We start from the raw sequence: 16,861 nt of genomic DNA, 5'->3' as shown, positions 1-16,861 counted from the left end.
ATAATAACCCAGAATGGCAGACGTGTCCCTTATCACATGAAGGCTAATCTTAGCTAGCGACAGCCATGGACTTAGTCACACAAAGAGGAAGTGGACGCCAGTTGGACAAAGCCAGAGGTGACATCAGCTGGCACTTGTTAGTTAATGAGAATCACTGGCATATCAGAGTGGCGTCAAAGTCCAACCTTTTATGTTGACTGCATACTGATGTAACTTTTTCACAGACCGTGTGTTTTGATAGCTTTCTTGGATAGCTCGAAGGCAACCATGATTTCATCATTTGATTGATGATGTTTTAAGACCATTTGTGGTAGCATTGAAACACCACACCCTAGCATAATGAAACACTGATTCTCTGCCCCTCTCTTAAGTAATTTTTCTTTATTCCTGCCGTGTGTGCAGTAAAAGGTAGTTGCACATCAGCTAGATATTGTACAGCACGTCTCAATTTCAACTGAATGCAAGCTGCTGTCCAATAACAGAAAATGAGTGCCTTGCTTTTTCTGCACTTTGGACTTACCCAGAGTGCAATGGGTTTATGTTGTTAAAATATCTTGATTCCTTCCTAAACATAGCAAAGTGAATGGAAACAAGACTCAAAAACAAACATTTTGAAGTGAACCAGCAAGAGCAGTTTCAAAGACAGAATGAATCCAATAAGAACTTGGCGGTTGCATTTTTCCCCAGCCCTGAGTTCACATTATTAAAAGGTAACTGAATTTAGTTAGAGGACACTACATGAAAACACACTTTTCAATGAATATAGCTATACAATAACATCAACCATTGATGGTGGCAGTACTTCAAAAAGCATTAGCAACATTAAGCTACGATAACTACACACCACCAACTCGACCTGAGATGTAAAATGACCACATACATAAAATTAAACTTCCTACACAAGGTTCCACACTGCCCCCACCCGTCAGGGAACCAGAACGTACCGTCTGGTTCCTCCAGGGTCAAGTAGCGGCGCTCACACTCCTGGCAGGCCGTGCACCAGCCACCCTGGTCAAGCCAAGCCCAGGGCCCTAGCCCCACGCCCAGCCTGTCTACAAGTAGCATTGAGTCCGGGAAGGGATCACCAGTCCTGGGGTAGCGTCACCAAACCCAGCCTGGCCCGAATCAGAGAGGCCAAGCGCAAGAGCTTATCCCTCTGGCACGGAAACATCTGAGCTTCTTTGCCAGTACTGGAACCGATCCACAGGTGTGGTGATCAAACTCCCATACAGACATGATCCATCAGAAGCCCATTCAAAAAGTGGAACATTAGAAGATAAATCCTCCAAGGAGAACTGTACTTCAAACTAATCAATATTTGAATTGAGAATCGGGAAGGTGAACGACCGTTTCCAATCTTCAAAGCTAGAATCCAGCAAGCAGAGATGACCTAGTTCCAGCAACACTCATCAACATTTTCCCCAGATTCCAATAAATTCCAATTTCCACTCTTATCAACTGACCGATCCAAGCAGAGACCAGAGCCTTGGGTAAAGAAGACTAGTGATCCTCTGCTTCTGCCACTGTCTGCCTCTACCAGGAGGGCCATGGGAATGGAATCTCAGGGCCCCTACCGTACAGACAGTGGCCTGGCCTTTCAAACGGGTCATTGATGAGAGCCAGAGAGGCCAGTCAGGCCTGGTCAATCGGACCTCTGTTCTCCGGATCACATCATGGGCACCAGGCCCAGAGTGGTGGCGCTGTAGCTGTCACACGCCCTCCCTCTTCACTGTCACTGTCCGCTTTGTCTGCACCTGGCCCCGTCGGGCCTGGTCCACTAACAGAGCGGCATCACGGACGGACGCCCACAGGCACGTGTACGTGGCGCTCTTAATGCGTTAAGGACTCCAACAGGAAGCGTTCCTACTGAAAGGCAAATTCAGGGCTTTTTTAATGATGCCGTCAGTAAGGTCAGGGAGCATTCCTCAGCCCTACACCTTTGAGGTGACCCCCGCCAACTGAGGAGACAACCAACACAACAAGGACATGTGACAGGCCTCAGCACCACAACAACGGACCTACATCCAGCTCAGATTGACCAGCGCACACCGGCCGCAACGAGAACAAGCACGGGCATGAAGATCAAAGTCAATTTGCTACGAACATCAGTGGGATCTCATTAGAGACACACTACTGCCACTAATCCTCTGTGACATCAATAGGAATATCTGTATGTTACATAAGCCGAGACCGGGAGCTCCGACTGTTCCCTTCCAACTTTACTACCTTATGTTTAAACAGGAGTCCAAAGGCGACAACTGCTCAAGTTCACACTGACGTGTGAAGCCGAAAATAGATGTGTCTGGTAAATGCTTTGCTGCCCTCTTAACCCACACAGGGCGGTTTAGGCTGTCTAGCGTTAGGACCAAACTCAAGCAAACTTTTGTCTCGTGGGCCGTACTAAAATCACCATGCCCCGTCTCTGCCTCACTGTGACCTAGTTCTGTAGAACACACCTGCAGAATGCACAATGTTCTTCTTCTGCGTCCGTTCAGAACACTAAGTGGATCAGCAAACAGAAGCGTCCTACATTAGTGAACCAAGTGTTCCAGGAAAATATGTTGATGTGTTTTAGCTGGAGTACATTCTGACTTAACTCATTTAAATCAGTAATATGCCCCCTGAAAGTAAATAACTTGCACACGGCGGGTTCTGTGCATGGGGTGAAGACAGGAAAATCACACCAGGCTACAATATCTTACCACTGAAATGTGGACTATGTTTATCTGTTTATGCAATGCAATGATAAAAGCCTTTTCAGCCAATTGTTATTAAAGGACAATGCACAGACATGAAAAATATTCCTTTTAAACTCACCCACTTAAGCAGAAGTGACATTTAGAGAACACTTCCTGTGAGGACAAATGTTCCCATCAACATAATAGATTTACCCACTTGATGTACACAAAAGTTGACCCATTGGTCTTTATTAACCAATCAAATTGGTTCCTACAAGCATACCTTCATTTGTAGGTCATTATCCAAGACTGAAAAATTTGTTCTCTTTTTGGACTATCAGACAAACAACAGAAAGGACTGGAGTTCAACAACACAAACATCCCTCATGGGTTGGAGCAAAGAAGATCTAGAGACATTCCTTCCCTCTACTGCACACTAAGGTCCCTAATTAATACATACTAACATGCTATTGTGAAATGTTTTCATAAATTCTGCTAATAAGCAAACTAGATGGTCCCCACATTCTATATATATCTGTCAGAAACTAAAGTGATGTAAAGCCATTTGGAAATTCAACATTTCACTGCTGCTGAACATATTAAAGCCCGGCGGAAATGACAATGTCATGCTATATAACATGTATGTACCATTGATAAATGTCCTCATTATTAGAGAGGAGACTGACCTAGGCTTCACAGTTAAACAAATATAGATGACTGCTTTCCAATTTCTTTCTGGCGCCCCTGTAGGGAGACCTCTCACACTTAAATAAATGTTTGAGTGATGTTTAATTTACTATTTTTACTAAAGATAACATCTAAGAAACTACTGGAATATCTAAACTCTCAAACACACCCGGATAACATCTTGTTATAGTGCAGCTAATGTAAACCAGAACACCTTAACCCTCTCTGACTGCCACCAAGGCTCCTTAACATTGGTGTAATTTACAAAGTACATCCAGCTGAGAAGATCGACCCAGTATGAAATGAAAAACACTATTAAACCATGAATAAACCAAGGGCTTCTCTGCTAATCCAGACTTTCTTCATCTACACCCGGGCACACGCAGAATTATTGCATCTGACATTAGGATCACAGATTACGAATATAGTTAGTAATGGAAATCAGATCAAATTATGTTTAATGAGGTTTTAACAGAAACAAAAAGTTATGAATGGTTAAATATTTAAATTAATTATTTAATTAAATGTATTATTTAATTAGAATACAAGACAGCCATAAAGAAACAACCATATTATCTAGGAATACTAGAGACAATATAAAATCCTTTTAGTTCAGTTCATCATCTTTGGTACAACCTAAAAATGCATCCATCTACGCCAATGGATTAGAATGATTCAGTATAGTATTTTAGCCATTTTAGAGTTTGTCAAATTTATCAGTTGGCTGAAATAATCAAAAAATATGACTCTTTCATAGGTACATTCATACACGTCTTAACTCCCAAAAAGTGTAATTACCATATTTTTTTATGGTTGACTGAAGACTATGGGCTGATAATTAAATATTTCCATGAGAGTAGACATGGTGGTTTGATGGTAAGTAGCTTCCAGTGGCAAGCTTATTCCAAGCTTAAAAAAAAGACTACCATAAAAGCAGTGTTAATCACATTCTCACAATGCTGATGTTTGCCAGCCAGCTAGCCATTAATATTCCAGTGGACTTAGCCATCTAGCCAGCAAGTTAGTTAGCTTTCGTGCTACTTGTAGCTTCACAGGATCACCTTGAGTGGCACAAAAACTGTTGATAGAACAAAAACACTGTGTTGGTGGGCTTATTCTATTTCAGAAATGGGAAGACGTTTTTGGGCCACAGGAAACAAATGTTTAAATTTATCAAGCGAGTTAGTGTTTAATTTCCAGCAGAATATATATCAAAGAATATGAATATAATAATAAGTAAGAAGAATGTTGTGTGGTCCAAAAGGATAAATCTGGTTAGGTGGCTCGAAGGAATGTCTTGCATGATACTTAGTTAAGCATACTTTTAATTATTTACTTCAAAAGCACTGGCAAGCAAGCAAACTACGGTCAAACCACAGTGCTACACTTTCCCAAGCTGAGACTCAGAGCCATATTATGTTCAATGAGCTTGTGAAACACCCTCTTTACTGAAACATTAGGTAGAATCAGTTCTTAAATAGGTGGAAAGAAAGACAGATAACAAATGTTTCTATCAAAGGCTAATACTGGCAGACAATGCCGAGCAACTTAAAAATAGGTTGGCCTCTGCCTTCATGTACATTCCCTCTCGAGCCCTACCTCCACATCAGAAACCTGTTTTCTGTCCAATCCCCATCTGTCCTGATGAACTGCTGCCGGCCCTAGTCTACCCTGCCTGGTGCTCCTGCTGTCGTTGCCATGGCAACTCTGCCCGGCGCCACGGGGTGATAGCGGTCTCCTACTGAGAGACCAGGGAGTCAGCCCATGAGTCCCTAATGGCACACTGTTCCCTAAACAACCTACTACATTTGAAATCCAGCCAACTAAACAGGGAACGGGAAGCATTCTGGGCCGCGGCCCTGTGAGGCGAGCGTCTCTTACCGATGAAGGGGATGGAGTCCAGGGATTCATCCAGGTTGCTGGAGGAGCCGGACGTCTTCTCCCGCTTCTCGCTCAGCCGCCGCATGTGCATCTCCCGGCGCGCGTCGTTGGGCAGCCAGCACACACCGTCCGCCACCGGCTCCGAGCCGGCCTCGTCGTTCACCGCCAGGATGTAGGAAGGGTGGCGGAGTGGGCTGGGGGTCTTCCCCGAAGGCTTCTCCCTGAGGACCACTCCAGACTCTGAGGCAGAGGGGCCGCGACCGTTCACCTGGGGCTCCTGGCGAGATTGGTGGTGGTGGGAGGTTTTCAGGATCCCAGGCCTCTGCTGCCTCTGGTGGGCAGTGGATAAAGAAGAGGACCTATGGCCGGCCACTGGTGCCAACTCTCTCCCTGGCACCTCCCCGGTTGGCTGCATGGTCCCGGCCCGCCCCCTGTTCTGGCTCACATGATTTTGGGCTTTGACGCCATCTCTTTGGTCGGTGGGGGAGGGCTCCGAGCTGATATTCTTCCCTGGTTGAGAGGGTCTGTCTTGGGGCACGTTAGGAGTGGCATGAGGCTGGTGCTGGAGCTTTTCTGGTCCTTTAGCATAGAAACTAGGGCTGGACATTGGCGCCCCCTGGAAGCCGTCCCTAGCGTAACCTGCAGGGGGCCGGTGATGGGCAGGCTGTTTGGAGAGGCTCTGCCTGCTGGGGTAGCCCCGTCTATCCACCACTGGCCGTGACAGCTCCACCGGATCCACGTAGTCAAAGTCAGAGGAGCGAGCCCGGGCCTTGTGTGTCAACCCATCCTGGGACGCACTGCGAGGGGGCCAGTTCCTAGGGTGGACCCCCCGCTCCGCCAAACTCATACGGTCTTGGGAAGAACTGCGCGGGGGCGGGTGGCGGAAGGCGTTCGGGGGTCTGTGGTAGTTGCGATCGTGGGAGGTGCTCCTTCGTCGGAGGCCTTTGGGGTTTGGGGCCCAGCCTGCCGCAGGGATACGGTGGGACCAACTGAAGGTGCCCTGGCTGGCAGCTCGCAGACTGTCTAGCCTCTCCTGGATGGTCCGGCTGCCGTAGGCGTGGATGCCCTTGTTGTCGATGTACTCCCTGTATGTCTGGTAGGTCCGCCAGTCGATGTTTTGGTTGGGGGAGTTAGAGTTGGGTGGATAGTGTTGAGGCGGGGCGCCGTAATTGAGAAGGCTCGGCCCGGACGGGTAGACGTCGGTTTTCCGTGTCACGGGGTAGTGGGAGACCGACCCTGGGCGCCCCCTCATCAAGCCGGGGTCGAGGGGCACCCCCGGGCCATATTCCACCCTGTGGGCCGGTCCCAGGCGGCCCCCGTGACCCATCTCCGGATGTACCACCACAGTCCTCACGCTGTCGTTGCGCATGCACGCCGCACTCTGGGATTTGGGGTAGGGGTGTGCAGGGGGGGGAGGAGGGGACGGGGGCACGGGGATCTCCATGCGGTATCCCGTGTCGGGCGGTGGCGCCCCCCCGGGCCCCCGGCAGGCTCCCTGTAAGGACGCTCCGACCGGGGAGGGGGTGTCTGCGGCCTGGGCCATCCCCGGGGGCTTACAGTCTACTCGTGGGTAGCATAACGGCGGCGGCTCTGGGATGTGACTGGCGTTTCCGCTGTAGGAGCTGTGTCCTCGGAGGTACGCGTCCTGGGAGTAGGCCTGGGGAGAGGAAGATCAGGGTCAGACACATGCTACAGCCACAGAGACAGCCGGTCTCAGCCCACTCCAGGCCCATTCCCTCCAACCCTTCGGCGTTTGCAGATTTGGGAAGGGGCGACGACGAGTTGCTCTACAAGGCCTCCGTCTATGGATAACACCCGTCGGATCTGCACAGTTAGATAAGGTCTGACCAACAAGGAAAGGGCAGGGAGTAAAATGGACTCAGATTCAATAACGCGTCTCTAATAAGCCTGGTAATGGACTCTGGGATAGTGGACGTTTCCTAATGCTCTCTGCCATGTATGTGGGCAGGGAGGGAGGGAGGCATGGAAGGAGGGAGCAGCATGCTGCGGTGTCAGAGTGTGGAGGCGTGCAGCGGGTCACTGGTGTTCATCTACTCTCTGTATTTAGACGGGTCTCTGGGTGGTTGTAACGGGCTGCTGAGCTGCTGGGCTCACGCCCACATGCAGGACAGGAAACACACAGCACTGTGGACTTAACAACTGCACACTTGTGAGTAGAAGTAATGAACACCTTCTCCCATATGGAGGACATACAGATGGAAAACAAACATGACAACTCAGTACCAAAATTGCTTTCCACTGATTTCTGTCATATACGATATGTAAGCGCAAACAGTCCCTTTCCGTCCCACTCCACTGAGTAGCCGGCCTAACAGCAGACTGGAAAGAGCGGACAAAGAAGCAACAGATGGGAAAGGAAAAAAGAAAGCAAGAAGGGAAGACGCTGGGCATGCGAGACCAAACAGTGAAGTGAGTCAATAAAGTAACCTGCCATTAGATTTACCCACCTGCAGGCCAACAGCGCTGGCACTGTTTGAGCGAGACCGGAGACTCACAGAGATGAAGGCGGGCGGGGGGCAGCCAGCACCCACAACCCTCCTCACCGCACTAAACCTAACCTCAGTAATCATACTCCACAGCGGCTTGACAACGTTAGCTCAACACTCCGGCAACGCTAGCTGAACACTCCTTCGGCCAAACTCCGGCAGACAACTGCGATCACACACACATTCCATAGTCACGGATCCCAAATCTGTACGTCTGTTTGTCAAACGCCATTCTACATTTTGCTCCTGTTGACCAGTCCCAATCAGGTGGACTTTAAACCCCAGTCCCTCACGTTGCATTGTAAGTGTTACGTAAAGCTATGCTAGCACCTACAATCAGAGCTCAACTAGCCCCTCCTTTTAACATTAGCGGAGATTAGAGCTCAGTAGCCTTTTAACAGATGAGTCTAAAACCCTCCACCCATGCCCTTTGTAGTGCACTACCTCTGACCCCGAAGTGCACTATATAGGGGATAGGAGGGGATTTGGGACGCAAGCCTGGGCCAGACATGGAACGGAGGCTGAGAAAGGGGCGAGTCTGCCTGACTAATGTGCCTGCCAAGGTGCCGGCTCGGTTTGACTGGCCCCCGCTCTAACAGGTACTGCAGGCATGGTGAATCACCACCTCCCAGCCTGTCGCTAAGGGCTACATAGCAACAACCAGCCCACTGAGGCGCTGATCGAACAGACGACACTACAGTCTAGCAGAGCGGCAGTGTAAGAACAGCACATTACCTTATGAGGCGTCCTCCAAACCAAAACATGACAACATGACAACATGCAGGAGTAAACGACGGGGTGGGGGGGGGTCATTATCAACATGTCACCGTCCCTGGCTGCTGCCTGCTTACCCCATTAGTGGTCTCCGCTGAGAAAGGCTGCCGTCAGAGCAGGAGAGAAAGCGAGAGCATTGAGAGGAGGCGGTGAGGGGACAGGGGATGACAGAAGCATCGGGAAAACGCTAACAGCAGAGCTGACCACACATTTAAAGAAAAAAGAAAGGAACACTTAAAAGACTGTCGACGCAGAGAGGGATCGGAGGAGTGGTGTCTCCTTCAACACCGACGCCAGGGCTTGAGCCCAAGTGGTCCAGCAGAGGCAGCAGTAGAGGCGTGCTGGGAGGAGGTAGCGGACGACGGCAGCGGCAGGGCTGTCATTCTAGCGGTGCCACCTGCGTGTGCCAGCCGGTCCTGGGCGACGTGAAGGTGGCAGGGAAAGAGGGCGCCAGCTGCCTTCCACAGCACTGGGAGTTCTCCATGTCTGGGCTGCTCGCTCCATATGACTGCAGCGGCCCGGGTTGTAGCGCACACTGAAGGAGCTGCTGCCACCACTCCCTCTCCCTCTCTCCCCCGCTCTCTCTCTGGTGCTGCTCACATGACGGAAGCAGCTGCTTGATTATACATTCAGCTCAGATGGTACTGCTCTCTCCCTCTCTCGCTCTCCCCTCCTCTCTCTCACTCACTCAGTCACTCTCCCCTCAGTCTCTCGCTCTGCGCACCCCCCACCCACCCCCCGGCAGCATCAACCGGTTCATAACACAGGGGGAAGACAGTCAGCTGACTACGGTTGATTTGATGATCTACTGCTTCATGCCGATCCCTCCCTCCTTCACTTGGCCACTGATGCTACTGCTGTTGCTATGTAACGCTGTGGCCCGTCTCCACGCAGCCTGTGAGATGTTCTCTCCCCCCCCCTGACTGATGACAGTCACCCAGTGAGACGCCACAGCTAATCCTCCAGCCCCGGCCCGGACGGCTAGATCAGTGGCTGGTCATGCTGCCTTGGCGAGCCCGGCCCTTTCAGGCGCTCCGCTATCAGCCAAGCACTCTGGACTGGCGGCAGCTAGCTAGCGCAACAGATGTGCAACGCAGCTCCGGGAGGGGGGAGGAGAGGCGGAGGGACGGGGGAGGCGGGACAGAGGGGAGAGAAACTGGGGATGGGAAGAAAGAAAGGGGAGGGGTTTAAGCCAATGTGAAGAGAGAGAAGGAAAGGGGAGGGTCCCAGCACAAAAAGCACAGGGAATAGGTGGACGTTTCCAGGCTCTGCTTTTCCATCATGATGCATTCCAGCTTGACGCTCCAAAGGCTTTGTTTTAATTCAGGCTTACTGGGATTTTTTTTTTTTAACAAAAGGCCAGTTCACTCATTGAACCCAATGCAGAATCCAACCCCCCAGCCAAGCCAACCCAGGACGGGCCAGCAGAGGCCTTTGAGAGGAATGGGAGGGACAGGATCAAACCAAACATGGTAGAGGAAACTAAATGGAGCAAAAGTGGCTCTTCAAATTTGATTCCAGTGTTTTTATTTATTGTCCAGACAGATTATTGTTTTATTTATGACAGTATGATTCTGTAAGTAACAATCTTAGTCGTGGGGAAGGACATTAAACATGAGAGAATGAACTGGCTGCCAGTTCATTCAGAACACTAAGTCCTACTACTCCAGAAAGTAGACGGACGCTGTATCTCAGGGCCATGTCTCCATTATGTACAGCCCTGAAACCAGTCTTCTGAGTCAGCGCTTAATAAATAACCTGAAAGGCATCTGGCATCAATCGATCTTCATATTACATCAGCCTATATTTCAAACATTTTAAAAAGGCGTGCCGCAGAAAGAGATAGAGATCAGGCTCAACCACACCCGACACAAGGTTAGTGTAGCGTGGTCAATGCCATGGAAAAGCCTCTCCAGATAATCTGCGCTACTGGAGATAGTGTAACTGCATTCCAACCTGTGTTAATAGTCTCAGCTGTTAGACAATAGAGAGGATTAATTCAGCTGATAGGGAACATTGTGTAGGTTGACAATAGGCCAGGTGTGCCAGTCAGGCAGACTAGGGAGGAACTCACATGGACTCAGCCAACCTTTCTGAACAGTCCTTCACAAACAGAGATAGGATGTATAAACAGGCACAACCTCTTAGTGAGCATGGACTTTACAGTAAGGGCAACCATTGTACCCTTCTCCCTGCAATTCTATTTGAGCAGATGTGAGGTGAATATTTTACATGCCAGTAGACAAGGCACCGGCCAGCTCTGACTGATGCAGTGAAGTGTCTCGCCAAACACAGTGTTTCTTAATTCCTCTCTGAGTGTGGAAGATTAAACCTGGAGGTCTGTGTGTCAGACGCTGTGTAACATGTGTGATCTTGGTTTTGTAAGGACAGAGACGCTGAGACACATAGGCCCGGTCCATAGCTGTAGTTAACGTCTTCCCTGCAGCATCTCCACTCAGGCCTAATAGACAGTGGAGCGTTGGCCCATGTCAAAGTCAACTAAACACAGTGTGTTTCAATGCTGTTTGTGAAACGACGTGTTTTCCAGGTCAGAACGAGGCAAGCAGCCCAGCAAGAGAAAAGCAGCACACAGTGTTCTGGCACCAGTCAGTAGGGTGGACAGGGTGTGGTGTCCTGGATAGCAGACCCAGATAAAGCAGCCTGAAGGTGGGGGGGATCCTAAAAGTGAATCACGTAAATAGCCTAACTAACTCAGTAGATACATGTAGGCAGGGACCACATCAACAGAGTACATTAGTGATTTGGCAAACTCACCAGCTGCAGAATATCTTCATCTTTTGGCATCACACAGAGTTCAAGGAAGGCATCACTGGAAGACAACAGACACAAGTTCAAAACAGGGAAAAAACTGTTTCATCAGACCAGCTGGAAATAAGTCAGTGACACCAAAAGGAAAGATTGAGATTTCAGGTCTCACCTATTTTGGATCAATGCTATGACCTGAGAGTAGGTTTTCCCAATGATACTTGCTCCATTCACCTTCACTATCCGGTCTCCTGTTGATGATGAAAAAGATTTAGAAGCAACAACCGGTAGCAAGTATGTGATATAGTCTAAACAGAAGGTCTTTGAAAATAGGCCTGTGTGCTGGCAGTCAGAGAAAGGTGGCGGGCTGGGGCCTCAGTGAGAGAAAGCCTCCATTTTGGGGCTGACAGAGTAGCAGTCTTTGATCAGAACTTCTATGATGTCACATAGTGCCTAAGGGAGCAGAGCTGTTCTTACTAACCCACAACACAGAAGAACCGCTGAGAAAACTACACTCAGTATCCCACATGCAGAAGGACAAGTCATTATATACAGCTATATATCCTGAACCCTGCTCACGGATTAGGTCCCAGTGCAGGGTGGGGCCATTGGTTAGCACTGGCCGACTAGTGTGGGTTATTATCCAGCATGGTTGCCGTGTCTTGGCGCTCTTTGGTGACTCATTCTTATGGCTTGTGCACTCAAGATAGCAGACTGGGAAACAAGTTTCCGGCGGAGCGCAAGGATTGCCGTTTTGTTTTTATGGCTGATCAAGCAGCATGATAAAAACCAGAAAGGCATCGGATGCGCCATGCAGGACACATCTCGACATTGACTGTCCCGAAGCCAGTGGGATTTACTGTGACGTGAGAGGGCCCTAATCGCATTAAATACACAGGCATTTTGGAGGAAATCGAGGTTAGCATTTACAAAAAAACAATTACGCTGATGGAAGTGAGGAAAATCTGCCACATCAAACCCTGTTTGAATGATGTCATAAGGCTTGTGGGAGACAGCAAAGGTGTGACAAAAGGGTCTCTGACTGGATGAGTCCAAAATGGAAATGCTATGCGAGAGATGCAAATGCAACACTGTTCATTGCCCTGGGACACCATCCGCAATGGTTGATTCCCTAATAAAATCTATATTTATATATACTGTACGACTCCATTTTAATTCTGTTCTAGATTATGTGATAATTTCATAGGACTATAGACAGATGAGTCAAAAGTGAAGCTTTTGGGCAATATGGTTCAGGTTCAGTTTATTAGTTACCCATCAAGTACCAGGTCAGGCACCCTTTTGCTTTCGTAAAAACGTTCCACTGGTATGCTGACGCAATCATATCGTTTTTTTTTTTTGAAGAATGGTAGTTGCTGCTTTCATGCTGTGGATAGCCAAATCCAACTAACCCATCTATTTCAATTTGTGTAGTTCAATTGTGAAATGCATGAAATAACTAAATGAGATATGACTACATAGAATAGTACTTAGTCAGTTGTTATGATTGTGAGTACAGTAAAGGCATTATGGTTGTCTTTAAAAGACAACTAACACATGATACGATATGACACATTGTTAGTATGACTCATCCTGTCCTAACCGGTCAGAAGGTAGAGCACAGCAGTTTTAAGTCCCTTTTGGGTCACTGACCTGTGCAGAGTCCAGCTCCGTGGGCGGGACCTCCCTCCTTCACCTGCTTTACAAAGATGGTGTCCATTGGCTCCAGCCTGTGCCGTTGTCTCCCTGACAACAAAGACAATGTTTCATAATCCGCAACCATTCAACCCACTCCTCTAGGATGTCACACGGCATCAGTGACACACCAGCACTGCTCCTACCATAGGTTTCAGAAGCTCTCACCCAGAGTGACTTACAAGCAGTGAGTGCATGCATACACCCCCTGGGGAATCAAACCCACAACCCTGGCATGACTTACAACTCATCGACCTACAGTGTTTAGCACAAGTTAATCATCACTGTCATACTACATTCATACAAGCCCAGAAAAGGAATGATGTCATCGTGAAGGGACCTTGGAGGGTTCTGATCTCAGGCGACCTACATTATCCTACAGTTAGAACGGGGGAGACAGTTGAGTGTCAGTTCAACACCAACCACACTGAGCCACTCTGAATGTAGGGCAGCGAGGACAACAGAACCCCATTACTACAGACCACTGTACTCAAACTGAATGCCAGAAGGATGTCTGTACATGTGTTTGTGTGTGCGTGTGAGAGAGAGAGAGAGAAAGCCAGACAACAAGAAATAAATAGAATGTGACAACGAAAATGATAGGGAACCACACAGAGAGGGAGAGCATCAGAGAACGATGGACTGTCTGTCACAAGATTCCAAGGCATGTGAATTAAAGCACTGAGAGCAGAGAGAAGGCCAGTGTGGTTTCTCTCCATCTGTGTCACATTGCCTGAGCACAACACAACTGAATGCGCATGAAACAGAATAGAAAACAGCCCCCTGATAGGGCGGGTGAAATTGCGGGGATTTGGATAGGGGAAATGAATATGTCTGAGTTGAGGAAAACCTGTTTGCACATTCTAGCCCTGTCTCCTAGCAGCTGGTTGGCTGCAGAGGAGAGGGAAGCGGAGAACAAAAAAAAAAAGCAAGGGAGGGAGGATGAGCAGTAAGAGTGAGCCCGGCTGCACAACTCCCACTCCTTCCCTATGAACAGAAAAACAGCTCCAGGCTCAGAACATTCAAAGCTCTGCCCAACTACTTCTCATTCTATAAGTTGGTGAATCAGTGATCAGCACTGAGACTCCTGTTCCAGAGTGTGCGAGCCTTCATGGCAAGCATGATGCAGCCCCGGGAAGGTCCTCCCGCTGTCGGCAAGATGATTTTGCGGGGCAGGTTTTGCCATACAGAAGGAGTGCATAGTCGAATGTGTGCGCTGAATGGGTACAACGACAAGTGTTCAAAACATTGCATGATTCAGACAGAGTGGGGAAAAGACGAGAGCGTGGGTGTTTCATAGACATCAGAGCTCCCTCTCTCTGTGTGTGACAGAGGGTGGCTAAGACACAGACACAATAGATCAGCAATAAGAGCTGATGCAGTGTATCTCAGAGACGAGCCATGGAGCGTCTCTGTTGGAGAGCCACGCAGGACAAGCTACACCATCATATTACATTTGTCATTTAGCAGACACTCTGATCCACAGCGACTTACAGAAAGTTCGTACATTTTCAAAGAGCTAGGCGGTATGAGCATCTCCAGCAGACAGTCAACATTGCCAGCATGTCCAAGCACACACAATGTGTTATGTAATGCTGCAACACCAGCCTCATCCCCGAAACAGTGAAAACAACCACATCATTGTAATCAGACTCCCACTTGTGGCGAGTGACAGAACTGCGGCATACCAGCACAACACCGCTGGTTCAGGAACAAACGATGCCCTGATTTGATATAACAAGTAGTGACTCTGACTGCTGCTGAGACCATTGCTGAAGTTATCAATAAGGCGTGCTCAGTCAGGCCCAGACATTCCAAATCCTCTGGAATGAGGAGTCACTTGAAATCTTGACCCCAGGGTCTTCCATTTCCTCTACAAATGGAATTATATTTCTATTAAACCTTAAGAACCTTGGTGGATGTAAGTCCACTGAAAGACCAATAAAACAGAACAGCCAGCAGAGGGAGCCCAAGTGACCCCATGCCAGGCATGGGAGAGTCAATGGGATTCAGAGAAACACTGGGCCACACAGACAGGCACTCCCCTGAAGCCATTGGCCATGCAGATTAGTCCGTCTCAACTATCCTTTAAAGTTGACTGCAATGTCAAACCACAAACTCATGTGGAGAGATTCCCTCTTCACATTGGCTGGTGGACAAACTGGTCTTGACATGCAGACATTACACTTTAGGAATCTATATGTGTACGGGGAAAAAAACAACCTATTTCCTATTCAAAAGAACCCTAAACCATGAGAAATCCCCAGTACCCTTGTTTAACCATCCTTCAGGGGTTTTCGGTCACTGCCAGGTACAAACAGCTCATATTTCAGGAATCTCTACAGTTTCTAGGTCAACCTGTCAATCGGCAAGAGGTTGCAAAGGAAAACACCTAATTGGTAACATCAGGAAAAAGCACCTTCAAAAACAACAACACTGAAAACACCTAAATCTGGATCTCTATGGTTAGGCTGCTACTAAGGCACATTGGAAACCAAGACTGATAGTAGGCCAATGTTCAACCAGAAAATACCTTCATTCAATTCTACAGAGGGGACTTTAGACATTCACTCTATTTCTTTAGTGTCCTATGTAAATAAGACATTATGCCTACAGGAACTGGCATATTTTCACTGGAAGAAAAAAACATTACTGCAGTATTTATGCACACCGCTAAACTATTTACTTAACAAATTCCCTAACGGAATGTTTGCGTACGCAGTTTCTTTACTGGACAAAGGCCAATAGCCTACGACACTGCTTAAGTCAAGTCCAAACAAACAGGGGATATTCTACCTCTAGCTGGACTGGTTCCAGGAACAACAAACACCCCTACGGTCCACAGAGGCCCACTCAGACTAAACAGTGAGTTGACACAGGATCCAGTGAGAGATCCCAGCCACACTCCCACTACAAGCTCACCACACCAGGAGAAAGGGACGGCTCATTGTGGGTTGATTAGATACAAAAATGCAAAGCACTCATCAGGGCCTAAGTTGGCAAGCTCTACATTAGGATCACAGAAATATTAAGAATTACATGGAACGGTACAACAACACGCACGGAGAAAAGCTGAAACCTAATAAAACAAGGGCAATGGCAAATGTTTTGTTTTGAGGACTAAGGGGAAACTAATTCTCGATGGTTAAAGGTCAAGGGTCAGTTGAGGACAGTAACAGGTGGTGCTGCTGAACATGGTTTCAGGCAGGTCACTGCAAAGGTCATGCTAACACAATAGTCAGCCACACAAAAATGTGTATAACCAAACCAAGATGGCATACAAGCCATCATTTCCATTTGGAAGCCAGTGTGGCCGAGTGGGCAGAACCTAGGAAATGAGTTGGGCAGAGACCAGCACGAGCTAGAGAAATATTTGGGCACATTCTAGCAAGATTCCATTATGAAACGACTACCCTGTGTATTATCAAAAGTTCCCTTGGCCTCCTTCCAAAAAATACTTTTTCACTTAGAAAAATTTAAATTCTGCCCACATTCTCCTTTGGTAAGAGAAGATTAATGAGATCATTTTTGAGATAATCTGCAGAATGTGGGCCCAGTTCCATTCCCTCCATAGGCTTCCACTGTCTGTCCACTGGGCTTCCTCTCCCTGTGGGGATGGAAATGACGACCTGATGCTTCAGATTTATACATCCGGTGGGACTCCCTGTCCATCTGTGACCACACTGTGCCATGTGATTAACAAGGATGGAAACAGGCAGGCACAAGGAGACAGGTGGGCACAGGGAAAAAGACGGGCACAGAGAGACAGACGGGCACAGAGAGACAGACACACGTAACTGGGGTTAAATATACAGAGACAGACAATTGAAGATTGACTGACAGAGAAAGACAGATGGAAGAAAGACTGAGAGA

The 16,861-nt window shown here is 48.1% G+C and overlaps 1 protein-coding gene across 4 annotated transcripts in view; it reads right to left on the bottom strand.

Annotated features, from left to right (window-relative positions):
- arhgap21b (Rho GTPase activating protein 21b) overlaps positions 1-16,861 on the bottom strand; it is a 49,603-nt gene that overhangs the window by 12,688 nt on the left and 20,054 nt on the right. For 2 of the 4 annotated variants that reach the window (XM_020044747.3, XM_010885007.5), the window contains 4 exons: positions 12,947-13,039; positions 11,466-11,544; positions 11,303-11,357; positions 5,247-6,903 (listed from right to left, as the gene is read on the bottom strand). In XM_020044747.3, coding sequence (XP_019900306.3) covers positions 5,247-6,903; positions 11,303-11,357; positions 11,466-11,544; positions 12,947-13,039 — 1,884 coding nt within the window. Of the gene's footprint in view, positions 1-5,246; positions 6,904-7,714; positions 8,559-8,604; positions 8,896-11,302; positions 11,358-11,465; positions 11,545-12,946; positions 13,040-16,861 lie in introns of those variants that run through there. The other 2 variants (XM_010885015.5, XM_020044754.3) reach the window with 2 other exon arrangements.

This window comes from Esox lucius, chromosome 3, assembly GCF_011004845.1.
Source record: "Esox lucius isolate fEsoLuc1 chromosome 3, fEsoLuc1.pri, whole genome shotgun sequence".
NCBI classification, from domain to species: domain Eukaryota; kingdom Metazoa; phylum Chordata; class Actinopteri; order Esociformes; family Esocidae; genus Esox; species Esox lucius.
The sequence above is the reverse complement of the archived record's forward strand: the minus strand, read 5'-3'. Positions and strand labels throughout refer to the sequence as shown.